This window comes from Dendrobates tinctorius, unplaced genomic scaffold, assembly GCF_039654945.1.
Source record: "Dendrobates tinctorius isolate UK_male_01 unplaced genomic scaffold, ASM3965494v1 ptg000073l, whole genome shotgun sequence".
In the NCBI taxonomy this organism is placed as follows: Eukaryota; Metazoa; Chordata; class Amphibia; order Anura; family Dendrobatidae; genus Dendrobates; species Dendrobates tinctorius.
In genome coordinates, this window is record NW_027361741.1 from 5,051,113 (window position 1) to 5,067,601 (window position 16,489).

Here is a 16,489-nt window from a genome sequence, read left to right on the forward strand (position 1 = left end):
CGTCACGTGATCGCGGGTCACCGATGCGTTGGCATGACAACCCGAGGTCTCCTGGAGACTTCTATGGATGTCAGTGCCGAATTGCTATGAGCACCACCCAGCGGTCGGCACTCATAGCAAGTCAGTAATTCTGCTACATAGAGGCGATTTGCTCATCGCCTCTATGTAGCAGCCAATCGAGTTGTGCCAGCTTGTAGCGTCCTACGGAGACTATTGAAGCATGGCAAAAGTTTAAAAAGATAAAAAGCATATAATCACCCCCTTTTGGGGGGGGAATCACATACACATTAGGTATCGCCGAGTTCAGAATTGCCTGATCTGTCAATAAAACAAACATTAACCTGATCGCTAAACGGCGTAGCGAGAAAAAAAAAAAAATCAAGACGCCAGAATTACTTTTTTTTTTTTTTTGTCACCGCGACATTGTGTTAAAATGCAATAACGGGCGTTCAAAAGAACCCACCTACACAAAAATGGTTTCACTACAAACGTCAGCTTGGAGCACAAAAAATAAGCCCTCACCCAACCAGAGATCACGAAAAATGGAGACGCTACAGGTCTCAAAAAACAGCGCAATTTTTTTTTTTTTTTTTAAACAAAGTTTGGATTTTTTTTTCACCACTTAGCTAAAAAAGAACCTAGGCATATTTAGTGAATATGAACTCGTAATGACCTGGAGAATCATAATGGCAGGTCAGATTTAGCATTTAGTGAACCTAGCAAAAAGCCAAAACAAAAAACTGTTGGATTGCACTTTTTTTGCAATTTCACCGCATTTGGAATTTTTTCCTGTTTTCTAGTACACAACATGGTAAAACCAATGGTGTCGTTCAAAACTACAACGCGTCCCGCCAAAAACAAGCCCTCACATGGCCATATTGATGGAAAAATAAAAAGTTATGGAAGGTGAGCAAAAAGCAAAAATGCAAAAGCTCCGGTCTTGAAGGGTTTAAATATAGTATTTCTCTGCTCTATTTCTGAAGTATCACAAACAAATCATATCACAAACAAGTCAACTACCTGGATGTGGTGCCCGGCAAGCATCTTTGCCGGCTCAGAACGGTCCTGCAGGTGACATCATGTAAACAGAGTGAGTAGCCGCTTCTCTATCACCCTGTTGACGAGGTCTGACTTCCGTTTATTGATAACCAGCTCCCCACTGCCTTACACGTGTGGAGCCATCGGCAGTCACTACCCATAGACAGAGCAGTGTGGAAGATAACGTGAAGCAGCAGAATCACCGGCAAGAGCTGTCTGTAATCACTCTTAGCCGACGACTGGCAGAACAGGCAAGTAGTTGGCAACTGCCTGTCGGTTTTAGCCTCATGAGGAGAAACAAATGGCATAGATAACCCCTAAAAAAGGGAATCTGTCACCCCTTTTTTGAGATACCATATAATGATATCATTCAATTGTGTGTCACATAAGGATTCTCTTAGTACTTTTGCTTCCCCCTGACCCCGCACCATTCATGCATAAAACAGGATTTTTTGGGTTGCTTACCGTAAAATCTGTTTCTCGGAGCCTTCATTGGGGGACACAGAGACCATGGGTGTATGCTGCTGCCACTAGGAGGCTGCCACTATGCACAAAAAAAGGTTAGCTCCTCCTCCGCCGTATACACCCCACCGACCGGCAGGAAATTCCTCAGTTAGTGAGAAAGCAGTAGGAGAAGTAAAGATTGAAAACAGAACGAACAACTCAACTGTAACCAATCGACAAACATAAGAACAGGAGTTGGAGAACATGGGAGGGTGCTGTGTCCCCCAATGAAGGCTCCGAGAAACAGATTTTACGGTAAGCAACCCAAAAAAAATCCTGTTTTCTCGTTCGCCTTATTGGGGGACACAGAGACCATGGGACGTCCCAAAGCAGTCCCTGGGGTGGGAAACAAACTTCCATCAGGCCAGTGGACTCACCACCGCGGCCTGCAGAATCCTTCTACCAAGGCTGGCGTCCGCCGAAGCGTAGGTGTGGACCCTGTAGAATTTCACAAAGTGTGAACCGAAGACCACGTTGCAGCTTTGCAAAGCTGCAGCGCGGAAGCTCTGTGGCGCACCGCCCAGGAGGCACCCACCGCCCGGGTAGAGTGCGCTCTGATCCCTGAAGGAGCTGCACGATGCTTGACCCGGTATGCCTCCAAAATTGCCGATCTGATCCAGCGAGCAATAGTGGCCTTTGAGGCTGGGTGACCTTTCCTTGCACCGTCTGGAATGATAAACAGAGAGTCTGACTTCCGCAAGGAAGATGTCCTGGCTAGATAGACTCTCAATGCCCTGACCAGGTCCAGCTTGTTCAAGGATCGCTCCCGAGGATGAGCTGGGCTCGGGCAGAAGGATGGCAGAACAATGTCCTCATTGAGGTGAAACGAAGATACCACCTTGGGAAGGAAAGAGGGCGGAGGCCGCAGAACTACCTTGTCCTGATGAAGTACCAAAAAGGGAGAGCGGCAAGAAAGGGCCGCTAATTCCGACACACGTCGGATGGAAGTAATGGCCACCAGAAAGGCCACCTTCCAAGAAAGGAGGGCAAGGGAAACATCCCTGAGAGGTTCAAAAGGAGGACCTTGCAGAACCCCAAGAACGAAATTAAGATCCCAAGGATCCACGGGCGCTCGGTACGGAGGAACCGTGTGAGCCACACCCTGAAGAAAGGTTTTGACCTGGGGCCGGGAGGCCAGCGTCTTCTGAAATAAAATGGACAGTGCCGAAACTTGACCCTTCAAGGAACTGAGAGCAAGCCCCGCATCCAGCCCTGTCTGAAGAAACGCCAGAACAGAAGGAAGCGAAAAAACCATGGCCGCGATGTCATTGGCCTCACACCAGGAGAAATAGGCTTTCTAAGTACGGTAACAGATCTTGGAAGAGGAAGGCTTTCTGGCGCGGATCATGGTATGAATCACTCGATCAGAGAATCCTGCCCGTTTCAAAACCTCGGTCTCAACATCCACGCCGTTAAATTGAGCGACCGAGAATTGGGGTGGCAAATCGGGCCTTGCGACAGCAGTTCTGCCCTGTCGGGAAGCTTCCAGGGGGCGTCCGCGAGAAGGTTGACAATGTCCGCGAACCAAGACCTTCTGGGCCAATTCGGGGCGATGAGGACGACTGGAATCCCTTCTGCCTTGATTTTCTTCAACAGCTTGGGAAGAAGAGGCAGGGGAGGGAACAGGTAGGGGAGCTCGAACTGTGACCAAGGAACGGCCAGAGCGTCGGCGCCCACTGCCAGGGGGTCCCGAGACCTGGACACGAATTGTGGTACCTTCCTTTTGAGGCGAGACGCCATGAGGTCTACGTCCGGGGTTCCCCACCGACGGCAGAGCAGATGAAACACCTCCGGATGTAGGGACCATTCCCCTGCCGCGAGACCCTCGCGGCTTAGAAAATCGGCGGCCCAGTTGTCCACGCCGGGAATGTGAACCGCGGAAATTGTTGGAACAAAGGTCTCTGCCCATTGAAGAATTCTGGACACTTCCGCCAGGGCTGAGACACTCCGTGTCCCCCCTTGTCGGTTGATATATGCCACCGCTGTGGCATTGTCTGTTTGAATCCTGACAGGCAGGCCCTTGAGGCGCCGTTCCCAGTGGACGAGAGCCAGAAGGATCGCTCGTATCTCTAGGACATTGATCTGCAGAGCTGATTCCCGAGTCGACCATCGACCCTGAACAGTGTGATTGCGGAACACTGCACCCCAGCCGATGAGGCTGGCGTCCGTTGTGACAATCTGGGAAGAAAGGACCGCCCCGAGAGAATGAGGGGAGACGTCAACCACCAGTTGAGAGACCGCTTGATCCGGCATGAAAGACGAACCGGACGATCCAGAGACAGAGCCGACCTGTTCCACCTGGACAAAATGGCCTGCTGGAGGGGCCTGGCGTGAAACTGGGCAAAGGGAACTGCCTCTATTGCTGCCACCATCTTCCCCAGAATCCTCATGGCTGTCCTGAGAGATGAAAACCGTGCGATCTGTAGTGATCGGACGCCCTGCTGCAGGGAAAGAATCTTGTCTTGTGGGAGAAATACCCTTGACCGACGAGTGTCGAAAAGAAGGCCCAGAAACACAAGGCGTTGAGTAGGGATCAGACAGGACTTTTTCCGGTTGACGATCCACCCAAAACTGGACAGGGTGTCTAGAACGATCGCCACACTTAGGCGGGCCTGATGAAAGGAGGGAGCCTTGATCAAAATATCGTCGAGATACGGAAAAAGAACAAGACCTCTGATCCTCAACAAGGCCATCAACGCCGCCATAATCTTCGTGAAGACCCTGGGAGCGGTGGCGAGCCCGAAAGGGAGCGCGACGAACTGATAATGTTCGTGGTGAATCGCAAACCACAGAAACTTCGGATGTCCGGGAAATATGGGCACGTGTAGATAGGCATCTTGGATGTCTATGGAACACATGAATTCCTGCTCCTCCATGGAGGCAATCACCGAGCGAACCGACTCCATCCGGAAGTGGCGGAGGCGAACTCTCTTGTTGAGTAACTTGAGATCCAAGATGGGTCGAACCGCCCCGTCCTTTTTCGGCACCACAAACAGGTTTGAATAAAACCCTGTGAATCATTCCGATTCGGGAACGGGCACAATCACCCCGGAGCTGAGGAGAGAGGCGATGGCCGAACCGAACCCCGGGATCAAGGCAGGATCCCGTGGCGGACGGGATTGGAAGAAGCGATCCCGTGGAAGAGAAACAAACTCTATTTTGTATCCTGTCGATACAACCTCTCTGACCCAAGCGTCCTCTACTGAGGCGAACCAGACGTCGCTGAAGAAAAGAAGTCGACCTCCCAATTGGAAGGGACCCACGGAAGACCGATGATAGTCATGTGGACGTAGACCGTCCAGATCTAGATCTGGGTGGTCTTCCCTGGGAAGAGTGGGACCACCAGGACGGAGTGGGCCTGAAGGAGACCACCTTTCTTTCCTGACGTGCTTGTGGCCTTTGCTGGTTGGAAGGCTTTTCCGCCGCATTGAAACGGCGGAAAGACCGAAAGGGACGGAACTGACGCCTTGGAGGAGGTCTGCAAGGCTTGGATTGGGGGAGAAGAGAACTCGTACCTCCGGTAGCGTCCTTAATAATCTGGTCCAATTGGGACCCAAAGAGACGCACTCCTTGAAAAGGCAGATTAGTCAGAGACTTTTTAGAGGACAAGTCCGCCTGCCAGGCCTTGAGCCAAATTGTACGTCGGATTGCCACGATGTTGCTTGACGCCTGAACCGCGCAAGATGCGGCATCCAAGGAAGCAGAAAGCAGATAATCCCCCGCATGGGAAATCTGATTGGCGAGATCGGCCAAATGCTCCGGTTGTGCCTTATCCAGAATGCCCTGCCGAAGGTCCTCTGCCCAAGCGGATATAGCCTTTGCTGCCCAAGATGAAGCAAAGACTGGACATACCGCCGCAGATGCCGCCTCGAAGGCAGACTTTGCTAGGGATTCTATGATTCTGTCATTAGTATCTTTTAGAGACGCTACACCCGACAGCGGAAGAACAGTATTATTAGAGAGTCTGGATACGGGAAGGTCCACTGAAGGAGAAGCGGCCCAGTTGTCCGTGAGCTCTTTAGCGAACGGATACAGCACGCAGAGACGCTTTCCTCTTTGAAAGCGTCTAGTCGGATCTTCCCTTTCCTTGGTAAAAATCTTCCCAAACTCGGAATGAAAGGGAAACACCCTGGAAGGTGTTTCCGCCCGTCTGAACGAAACCTCCTGATCTGAGGATTTTGCAGGGGCGTCAGTGATGTCGAAGGTATGGTGAATCGCGGCAATGAGGTTCTGCACCGTAACCTTCATGTTCGCATCCTGATCCGAATCCAGCTCTAAGACCCCTTCAGATTCCGAAAGCGCTTCACCTCACTCGGGAGAGGAGGCCCGAGAGGGAGACTGCTGGGGAGTATGGGGTGAGGTAGGGCGAGGAGAGGACTCCGCCTGGAGATCCTGCCTGGGTCTCTTGCGACTGACACTGGCTGGCTCAGATGGGACGTCCTGGGACGTGCTAGGTCCCGCAGAAGCTCCCAAGGGCAACTTATCCAGAACGGCTACTAGGAACTGAGACACCTTGGTGAGGTCTGCCACCGACCGTGATAGGGAGGAGGCCCAACCCGGCAAGGGGGGCTCACTCACCCCTGGGGCTATGGATGGCTCCTGAGCGGCGTCGGGCTGGATTGGATTGCTACAGTCCAGGCAGAGGGGAGAGGACTGACCTGAGGGAAGTTTGCGGTTGCACGAAGAACATGCGAAGAACTTGACTAGGGTGCAGGGGAGGGCCGAAGAGCAGGTACGATCAGCCTTAGGGATAGACATTGTGAAAAACCTGAGGTAGTGCCGGAAGGTTGGGGGACAGAGGGCGGAGAAGGGTCAGTCTGCCGTGCAGAGCTACTCACGGTCCGGTGTCCCCAAAAGCGATGCTGCTCGACCTGTCCGGGGATGCAGATCAGGGAGAAGTCCGGCTGGCCGTCCCAAAGAGGCAAAAAGCTGCTTGCAGAAACTGCTCAGGGGCTGGGGAGCCTCTCCAGCTGCGTCCGGCTGGCAGGCTGTGAAGATGGCGCCTGCATGTGGAAAAGCGCGGGTCCCGGGGAAGGGCGGAGCTCCTCGCAGGGTTAATAATTGCTGCCCTCTAGCCATAATATGCTGGGCAGGAGAGGGAAAGGCGGGGGGAGGGCCTGGGGAGAGCGGGAGTGAAGCCCGCTTAGTAGAAAGGGGCGGGGGGCGTGGCCGCGACGCTGCGGTAGGCCCGAACACAAGCCGGGGCCTAAATTAGTTGCGGCGGCCGCCTGTCAGCAGGGGGTCGGCGCGGAAGACGCGTCGCAACACCAGGCCGCGTCCCTGCCCAGAACTGCCCGACTCAAGCGCTACCCCTGCCGAGATGGAAAAAAAGGGAGGGGAAGCGCAGAACGAGGCCCGTGAAGACCCGGGGCCTGCATGGATGCGGTGACCGTGGGGGGATGCGGGGCGTGCAGGGACCCTAACGTGGTCCCCCTGGCGACCGCTCCAAGAGAAAACGCCGGGGGAAGACTGACATACTCACCCAGGCAGGGGGCCTTACAATAAAAGGTACCTGAAAATCCCACGCTGTCTGTCTCTATGAAATCCGCGCCTCATCCAACCTTCAGGCTCTGGTAGCAAGGACCGTCCGTGCGGCTGGCACCTACTTGTGCGAGGCTCCTGGTCCTGCTCCGGAGACCTATGAGGATACGGGGTGGCAGTACACGCCGTACTCATAGTCTCTTTGTGGGAGTACGGATGTGACTGTTCACTCCGTATCCCTCCGGAACCTGAAAAGAAACGACGCACACTGAGGTAGATATGGGTCTAATAAAAGACCCGTGTCCACCTCCTACTGACACTAAGCTAAACTGAGGAATTTCCTGCCGGTCGGTGGGGTGTATACGGCGGAGGAGGAGCTAACCTTTTTTTGTGCATAGTGTCAGCCTCCTAGTGGCAGCAGCATACACCCATGGTCTCTGTGTCCCCCAATAAGGCGAACGAAAAATACCTTTTTTATATCGGTTCAGATGTATGTAAACTGCCACGGTCCGGTCCGATGGGCGGGGCTTATTAAACTGCTCCCCCCTCCCTGTCTTGCTCTACACAAGAAGAAATGCGTAGAGCAAGACAGGGAGGGGGGAGCAGGTGAATAAGCCCCGCCCAGCGGACCGGACAGCGGCAGTTTACATACATCTGAACTGATATAAACAAGGTATTTATGCATGAAAGGTGCGGAGTCAGGGGGAAGCAAAAGTACTAAGAGAATCCTTATGTGACACACAATTGAATGATATCATCTGATATCTCAAAAAAGGGGTGACAGATTCCCTTTAAAGCACTAGCAATAATACATAAAATGCAGCCACGTCTCCATGGATATACAATGAACCCAGATCTCTGCCGTAAAGATTCATACATTAAAAATGAGTTGACTTTAATGAACTCACCTTCCTGGGAACAGTCATGATAATTGGCTCACACTTCCTCTCATGAAGTTTGTAAAACCTTAACGGGAAAAAAAAAAAAAAAAAAGACTCTTTACTACAAGCTTTTCAGCAGCTAATAAGTTAACTTTTTCTTCAGAATTCAACTCTAGAAACTTAGTCTGTTATTTATATAATATTGTTTGATCACATTGCAAGCCTTTGAAATACAGAATTTTAGGAGACTCCTGTAAACAAGACTGTGTCCAAATTATTACAGGGAATCTGCCTGGTATTTAAAATTTTAATTTGTCATATAGAGTGGCTTTCTTGTACCCGTTCACACTTGTCTTTTTCTGTTAAGACGTGCAGGTCAGTTTTTTGTTATTTGTAGTAAACACCTTCTGAATGAACACTCCAGCCAGCAGCCCAAGGCAGTTTTAAATAGCGCTGGTTCCGACCTGCCCATATAATTGTACCTTTAGCCAAGGAAATGCATTCTGTTAGGTTTACTGTTCCAAAAAAAAGGGTACAACATGTCACTGGCAGTTCTCACACAAACTGGCCAAGTTGTGCGTCAAGTACTTCATTTTTTAACATGTTTTCTAGATGTATCATGCAGCAGAGCTGACAAAGCAAATCTCACCCACAGTAGGCTCTCTATGTACATAGTCTATTGACAGTGAGCTGCTTATCACAGGAGGGAACACTCATTGTGGTAGGTTTTGTAAAGAATTTGCAGCAGTATGGAACACAGATGTATATTACACCACAGGTCTACTCACAGTGAGAAATCCATCACTGTTCAAGGTACATTTATAGAACTCCAGCACTGGGAGATCTACAAATTACATCACAGAGGAGACAAATGGGGATGAGGCATAAGACACCACAGAGGAGACGAGTGGGGCTGCGGCATAAGACACCACAGAGGAGATGAGTGGGGCTGCGGTATACACATCACACAGGAGACACGGAGGAGGGGCTGCGGTATACACATCACAGGAGGTGCTGCCACTGCTGTCTTCTAGTGTGGGATGGGAACACATGCAAGTATGAAAAAATAAAAAGGGCCAGCGGTCGTCAAATGTACCTGCTGGCCAGAAAAATGTGGTCCCTAGAAAATTGCCAGAGAGTGTGCGTAAAAGTCATTGTTGTCCATAAACACTCTGCGGGCCTGAGGTGCCTCACCCATTCTGTACTGGATTATTTGGTTTCCATTTTTAACAACTGGACCTGTGAACAGAGCCCAACACATGAACCCAAAGTGTACATGGCATAACTTGATCTTGCCATTATGGATTCAAAAAGTATCATACTGAACTTGAGAAAAAGTGTACCGAGTACATACTTCTACCATCAATACCTGCACAGACACTTCATGGTACAGAAAAGATCAAATAATGTGATGTTTGGTCAATATCTCAGTACCTGGCAATTTCACACTTGTTAACATCAAGTCCTCGCTTTGGCATGTACCCCATTCCTCTCTGCGGTTCTTTGCTGCTGAAAGTGTTGAGGTAGTGAACATAAGGCGATTCATCCGTGATCTCAAAATATCGAATACTGCTGTCGCCCTGTTATTGAAAGGCGGTGAAGGTTAAAGCATGCCAATACATGGGGAAAACAGAATTTTGAGATCTTAGTTTCTCACTCAGCAAAGCATCTGCAGTGAACAGAGAGATAACAATCCAATAGTTCTTACTTCTTTGCTATGTAAAAGTAGAAACCTAAGATGTAAACAGTGTTAATCCATTAAAAAAGGTCACTTTCTTCCAAGATTTTCTCACTAAAGTATAAAGTAGAAAACAGATGCACATTAAGCAATTCCTACGCAATTTATGGCCTTCCAAGACTCATTTGTTTAGTAGTATCTGGATCATAGAGATTTTTGGTTTCTTCAGTTTTGATGATTTTGTGAATATGTGAATGCGGACATTGGGAAAAGTGACGTGTGTAAACTGCTCATCTTGAAACTGTATTTTTACAATGTGCTGTGTGTCTCAGGCTGGGTTCATGCTTTGAAGCAGAAACATGAATTAGACATTTTTCACAAAACCTTTACACTGATACAATTTTGAATTTAAATGTAGTGACTATAGTACTGGGTGGCCGGTAACAGTTTGCCAAATGTCATCTTTAAGAAAGTTTTGGTATGTCTTAAAATGTATAAATCAGATTTTAATTTGTCTATTTAAAAGGGTTGCTGCACTACTTTTATATTAATGGCCGATCCTATGGATAGATCAAACTATCAGATCGGTGGGGGTCTGACACCCAGCAGCTACACAGATCAGCTGCTCTCAGTGCAAGCCTGAGGTTAGCAGTTGCGGAGCTCCATCTGCAATTTAGTGGCCGGCGATTATATCCACACCTATTCAAATTAATCAGTACCTGGCCGCAGACACTACATAGTTGTGCTGTTCAGCTTCGCAACTGCTAGGCTCACACCCCTGACGTTGGTGCACATTACGAATTGCATTTGATGCCCAAGGATAAACGTCTCACTTTCCACAGAAAAGCTTGCAAGATTTCAGAGAAATTTATATCGGACATCAAATCTACTTTTTTTTTTTTTTTTTTTTTTTTTAACAAAACAGCACAAGAGGTACAGAAGTCTTGCATATTATATTCTGCCATGTTATTAAGTGATTGCCTATTTCTAGGATATGCAATTAGTCAAAAATAGAGGTCTGATCTCAGGACCAGAACCCAAGTCTGAAGAGGAGTCTGCACTGTTGTAAAATGTTGTGTCTTTCACCGTTTCCCCCCCTACAATTAACCTCTACAGCTCAGCTAAGTTTGGAATAATGAGAAGTGAATGCAGTGCCTCATCCCCTTCATTATCAGGATAAGTCCCAGAGAACAGACCCCCACAATCAAAGTAATGACAAGTTAGGGAGAAATTCACGTTGTTTCCCAGCATCAGGAAAGCCCTCACCCTGAATATTAAAGACATTTGCGGGTGTTCATATATCTGGCATTGAAGAGAGGCTTCCGTCAGGCCACTCTGCCATAAAGGCCCGACTGGTGGAGGGCTGCAGTGATAGTTGACTTTGAGCTCCACTGATGCAGTAGGGAGAGGAGAGAAAGTTCCACAGACACTGATCTTGGGGGTTCTTCTTTACCTCTCTCACCAAGGCTCTTCTCCCACGATTGCTCAGTCTGGCTGGGCGGCCAGGTCTAGGAAGACTTCTGGTGGTCCCAAACTTCTACTATTTAAGGATTATGGAGGCCACTGTGCTCAAATGAACCTTGCATACTGCAAAAATTCTTTTGAATCCTTGGCCAGATGTGTGTCTTGCCACAATTCTGTCTGAGCTCCTTATGCGGTTCATTTGACCTCATGATTCTCTTTTGGTCTGACATGCACTGTGAGCTGTGAGGTCTTATATAGACAGGTGTGTGCCTTTACAAATCAAGTCCTATCAGTTTAATTAAACACAGATGGTTCTACTCCTTTATTGGAGTCCATCTCAAGGAGGATCACAAGGAAATGGACAGCATGTGACTTAAAACGGAGATTAGACCTACCGGTAATGTTATTTCCAGGAGTCCATCCTGACAGCACCATGGCGTTGACCTTTCATCCTTGCAGGGACAGGAAATACACGAGAGGTTAAAAGGTCCCCTCCCACACCACACTCCAGTGATTTTCCAAGTACCACACCAGTATGGATGCAATTAAAATTTATTGAGATTTAGTACAAGCATATTGACACCAGTACAAATCCTAGGGAGGGAACTACCAGTGCTGTCAGGATGGACTCCTGGAAATAACATTACCGGTAGGTCTAATCTCCGTTTTCCAGGACGTCCTATCCTGACAGCACCATGGGGAATACCAAAGTAGGAATTCGCTTAGGGTGGGACTACTGCTTGTAGTACTCTACGACCGAAGGTCGACTGGCTAGCTGTCAAAGTGTCCAACTTATAGTGTCTACAGAAAGTGTTCGGTGTAGACCAGGTAGCGGCCCTGCATATTTGATCTACTGAGGCCCCCGCCCTCTCTGCCCATGATGTCGCTATTGCCCTAGTGGAATGGGCCCTAAGTCCTATCGGTATAGGAAACCCTTCGGCCTTGTACGCCGAGGTGATAATTGTCTTAATCCACCTTGCCAGGGTCTGTGTAGCTGCGCTTTTACCCTTATTTTTACCGCCGTACTGGATAAATAGTTTTGTGTCCTGTCGCCAATCCCGGATGACTGCACGTCTAACATCCAGGGAATGGAACAGTTTTTCTTTATCATTCTTTGGGTCTGGACAAAATGAGGGTAGGATTATCTCCTGGTTCAGATTTTGCGGAGGTGCTACTTTCGGGAGGAACCTCGGGTCTAGCTTGAGCACTATGTGATCCTCAAAGATCTGAATGTAGGGGTTCTGGACTGAGAGGGCCTGGATCTCCCCTAAGCGCTTGGCTGAGGTGATCGCTACCAGAAATACGTTTTTTTGTGTGAGCTTTGCAATGTCTACCTCTGATATTGGCTCATAAGGGTGTCTACACAGAGTTGAGGACTAGATTTAGGTCCCACGGGGGGGCCGTCCTTCTTAATGTGGGTCTTAACCTCTGGGTGGCTTTGGTAAATCGCGCTATCCATGGATGGGAGGATAGGGAGAAATTGAAGAAAGTACTTAAGGCAGCTATCTGGACCTTGAGAGTGCTCGGGGTTAGGCCCTTATCAAATCCTGCCTGTAGGAAATCTAGGATTTGAGGGATATTGGGCCGAGACAGGTCTAAAGGGGCACTACCACTTTCTGAGCAGAACCTCTTCCAGATCTTACGATATATTGCCCGCGTGACAGGTTTACGGCTGGCCTGTAATGTAGAGATCACTTGGTCCGAGAGGCCACTGGACTTCAGGATGTCCCTCTCAGGATCCATGCTGCTAGTTGCAAACTTCCTGGGTTTGGGTGTTGAACTGGGCCCTGGGCGAGTAGGTCCAACGACGTTGGTAGATGGAGTGGTCCCTTCTGAGCCATTTTCTTGAGGAGGGGAAACCAACTCCGCCGGGGCCAAAAGGGTACGATTAGCATCACCCGAGCTCCCTCCTCCTGGATCTTTCTGAGAACCCTTGGTATTATGGCGATAGGGGGGAACCCGTATAGTAGTCCCCCTCTCCAGCTCTGGTTCAGGGCGTCGATCTCTTCCGGATGGTCCGCCGGATTGAGGGAGTAGAACCTCTCCAGCTTGGCGTTTCTTCTTGTCGCAAAGAGGTCCAGTTGGGGTGTCCCCCAGCGATGGCACAAGTCCATGAAGATCTCTTCTTTTAGCTCCCACTCGGTGGCCCGGACTTCTTGCCTGCTTAAGTAGTCGGCTATATTATTTTGGGAGCCTTCCAGGTGTATTGCTGACAAGGAGCGGGTGTTGTTTTCTGCCCATGTGAGAATGCGAGCCGCTAGGTCCTGAAGCTTCCCGTGCCTTGGACCCCCTTGGTGGCGTAGGAAGGCCACTGTGGTCACGTTGTCCGACATGATCTTTATATGCTGGTTCTGTAGGCATGACTTGTTTCTCTTCAGCGTTTCCCAAACTACTCGTAGTTCTCCGTAGTTTGAGGACTGTAAGCTGATGTTCTTGGGCCATGTTCCTTGCAGGTATCTTCCCTCTAGGTGAACTCCCCATCCTTCTCTGCTGGCATCCGTGGTGATGGTCACACAAGGAGACAGGATCCAAGGAACCCCCTGGCTGCTAATTCTGTGGTTGGTCCACCACTTCAGGGATGATCTTAAAGCTGGAGACGGCCGGAACTTCTTGTCCAGTGAGGACTGTCGTCTGTCCCATCTTGACAGGATCTCCCTCTGCAGGATTCTTGTGTGGGCCTGGCTCCACATAACACAGGGTATGCATGCGGTTATGGTGCCCAGAATCTTCATCGCGGTCCTTATCGAAACCTGGTGCTGACCGAGCTGACGAAGCTGGTCCATGATGGGCCTTTTCTTCGGGTAAGAGTGAGATTCTTCTTCTGGAGTCCAACATGACCCCCAGGAATTTTTTCTGAGAACTGGGCCGAAGATCTGACTTTTCTCTGTTCAGGATCCAACCTAGGCTCTCGAGCCTGGAAATTACTGAAATGAGTTGTTCCTTTAACTCCTCCACTGTACGGGATACCACTAAAAAGTCGTTTAAGTAAGGCACGATGATTATGCCCTCCTGTCTTAAATTTGCCACGACTTCGGCGACCAGTTTCGTAAAAACTCGAGGTGCTGACGCCAAGCCGAACGGAAGGGCCTGGAACTGAAAGTGGTAGTATCTGCCGCCTTTCTTTAGGGCGAAACATAGGAACCTCTGAGATTGAGGATGGATGGGCACGTGATAATACGCACTTTTTAAGTCTATAGTGCACATGGAAGCGTTCTGGTCTATCAGCGGGATGGTGGTTTTCAGGGATTCCATTCGGAATCTCTTCTACCGAATCCATTGATTTAATGGTTTTAAAATTTATGATGGTTCGGCTTTCTCCCGACGGTTTTTTTATCGTGAAGAGAGTTGAATAGTGCCCCTGACATCTCTCCGTTTCTGGGACGGGAACCACTACCTCGGTCTTTAATAGATCTTCTATGTCGGCCCATATAGGATCTATCAGGGCTCTGGAACGGGGTTCTGTGACCACGAATCGTGCAGGGGGGGGTTTTTGTAAACTCGAGGGAATAACCCTGGAAAATTGTATTGAGGAGCCATGGGTTTTGGGAGATGAGTCGCCAAGCCCCCGCAAAGTGTCTGAGACGCCCCCCTACCGGTATGGCGTCATTGTCTTCTGCTTCTGGAACTTTGCCCGGAACGAGACGGGGGAGCCCTACTTTTCCCCCCCTTCGAATATTCCCAGCGAGGAGATTTCCTCTTCCCTCTATATTCCTGCCTTTGGTAAGGACGGAATCTCTGAAAGGAAGACTGCTTTCTAGATTTCTCCTCTGGAAACCCTTTTTTGTCGTCAGAGGCACTCTCTAGAATCTTATCTAAAGCCGGCCCAAATACTCCCCCCCAGAGAAGGGTATGGAACATAATTTATTTTTAGACTGGTAGTCCCCCAACCAGGTTTTCATCCATATGGCTCGACGGGCCGCGTTGGATAAAGAGTTATTCCTGGCCGCAAATCTTACAGATTCCGCCGAAGCATCCGTCAGAAAACCAGTTGCGATCTTTAACAGGGGAATGCTCTCAAGGATATCGCCCCTAGGGGCTTTTTCCTTTAATTGTTGTTCCATCTGGTCGATCCATAAATGCATGGACCTAGCGACTGAAGTGGCGGCTATGTTTGCTTTCATCACCGCCGCTGAGGCCTCCCAAGCCCTCTTCAAGAGCACGTCAGCCTTTTTGTCCATGGGTTCTCTGAGACTGGAAGAGTCCTCAAAGGGAATTGAGGTCTTCCTCGACACCTTAGCCACCTGGGAATCGATTTTAGGCACCTCATCCCAAGTGTTGATGTCTCCCGGGTTAAATGGAAGTCGCAGTTTAAAGTCTCGCGGCACAATCAGTCTTTTCTCGGCATCCTCCCATTCCTCCAGGATCATCGTCCGGATATGGTCATTGACAGGGAAGACCTGACGGACCTTGGCTCTTAGCCCCCCGAACATCGCGTCCTGGATGGATTGCTCCTTCGGGGCTTCCTCGATCTGCATCGTACTCCTCACTGCCCTGAGGAGCTCGTCCGTATTCTCTGATGTGAAGAGGTACTTTTTCCCTGTCTCCAGGGGTTCAGAGGTGATCTCGCCTTCTTCCTCCGAGTCAGTACCCCGTATCTCCTCCTCTGAAGACTGGTCGGACTCCCATCTTGGTCTTTTGGATTGGGAGCGGTCGGCCGACTGCGTGGGCAGCCATGCAGAGACGGAAGCCTGGACCTCATCTCTGACCACTGTGCGCATCTCCGTGAGGAACGTGGCCTGCTCTCCTCTGATGATCCGCAGGGTACAGTCCTCACATAAGGGTTTCTTCCATGTGGTCGGCAGCTTGCTGGCACAGATGGGGCATTTGGGCTTGCTTGATCCCCTAGATGCTGCTGTCGGCGCCGACTTGTCCTAACAAAGAACAGGAGATCGTTTTACTCACAGCCCCCCTGCCTCCTACTCACGGACGCTGGGTTTGGTTCGCTCCTGCGACCGTGTTCTCCGTCCATGATGCCGCGCTGAAGGTGACCGGTCTGTACCGCTGCCCCCGCTTTCCCCGCTCTTATCCTACCTTATCTTGCGCTGCAAACGCTTCTCCAGTCCATGACGCTTCCTTCTGACGACGCATGGCCAAACCGGAAGTAGTCATACCCGGCGACCGGAAGTGACGCGGCCGCCGGCTCTCGCGGGAGTCGCGCCGGGGGGGGGGAGCGCTACATCGTCCCAGAGCAACGCTCCACGGGACCGCAGGCGGGAAACCCCCCTTAGGGGGGTGCCGCGCGCACCGTCCGACCGGAGGAGTTGGCAGTTGGGACCCCGAACCTCCTGGCCCCGGTAAGTTCTGCTGCTCTTCTGCCACCGCCGCTGCGGCGCTCTCGTGCCTGTCCTTACAGGGACAGGAAAAACACTGGAGTGTGGTGTGGGAGGGGACCTTTTAACCTCTCGTGTATTTCCAGTCCCTGCAAGGATGAAAGGTCAACCCC

At 50.1% G+C, this 16,489-nt stretch overlaps 1 protein-coding gene across 2 annotated transcripts in view; it reads right to left on the minus strand.

Moving 5' to 3' along the window:
- CORO1C (coronin 1C) overlaps positions 1 to 16,489 on the minus strand; it is a 103,972-nt gene that overhangs the window by 10,188 nt on the left and 77,295 nt on the right. For both annotated transcript variants that reach the window (XM_073582586.1, XM_073582587.1), the window contains exons 8-9: positions 9,339 to 9,484; positions 7,932 to 7,989 (exon numbers count right to left, since the gene is read on the minus strand). In XM_073582586.1, the coding sequence (XP_073438687.1) occupies positions 7,932 to 7,989; positions 9,339 to 9,484 (204 nt within the window). The remainder of the gene's footprint in view (positions 1 to 7,931; positions 7,990 to 9,338; positions 9,485 to 16,489) is intronic.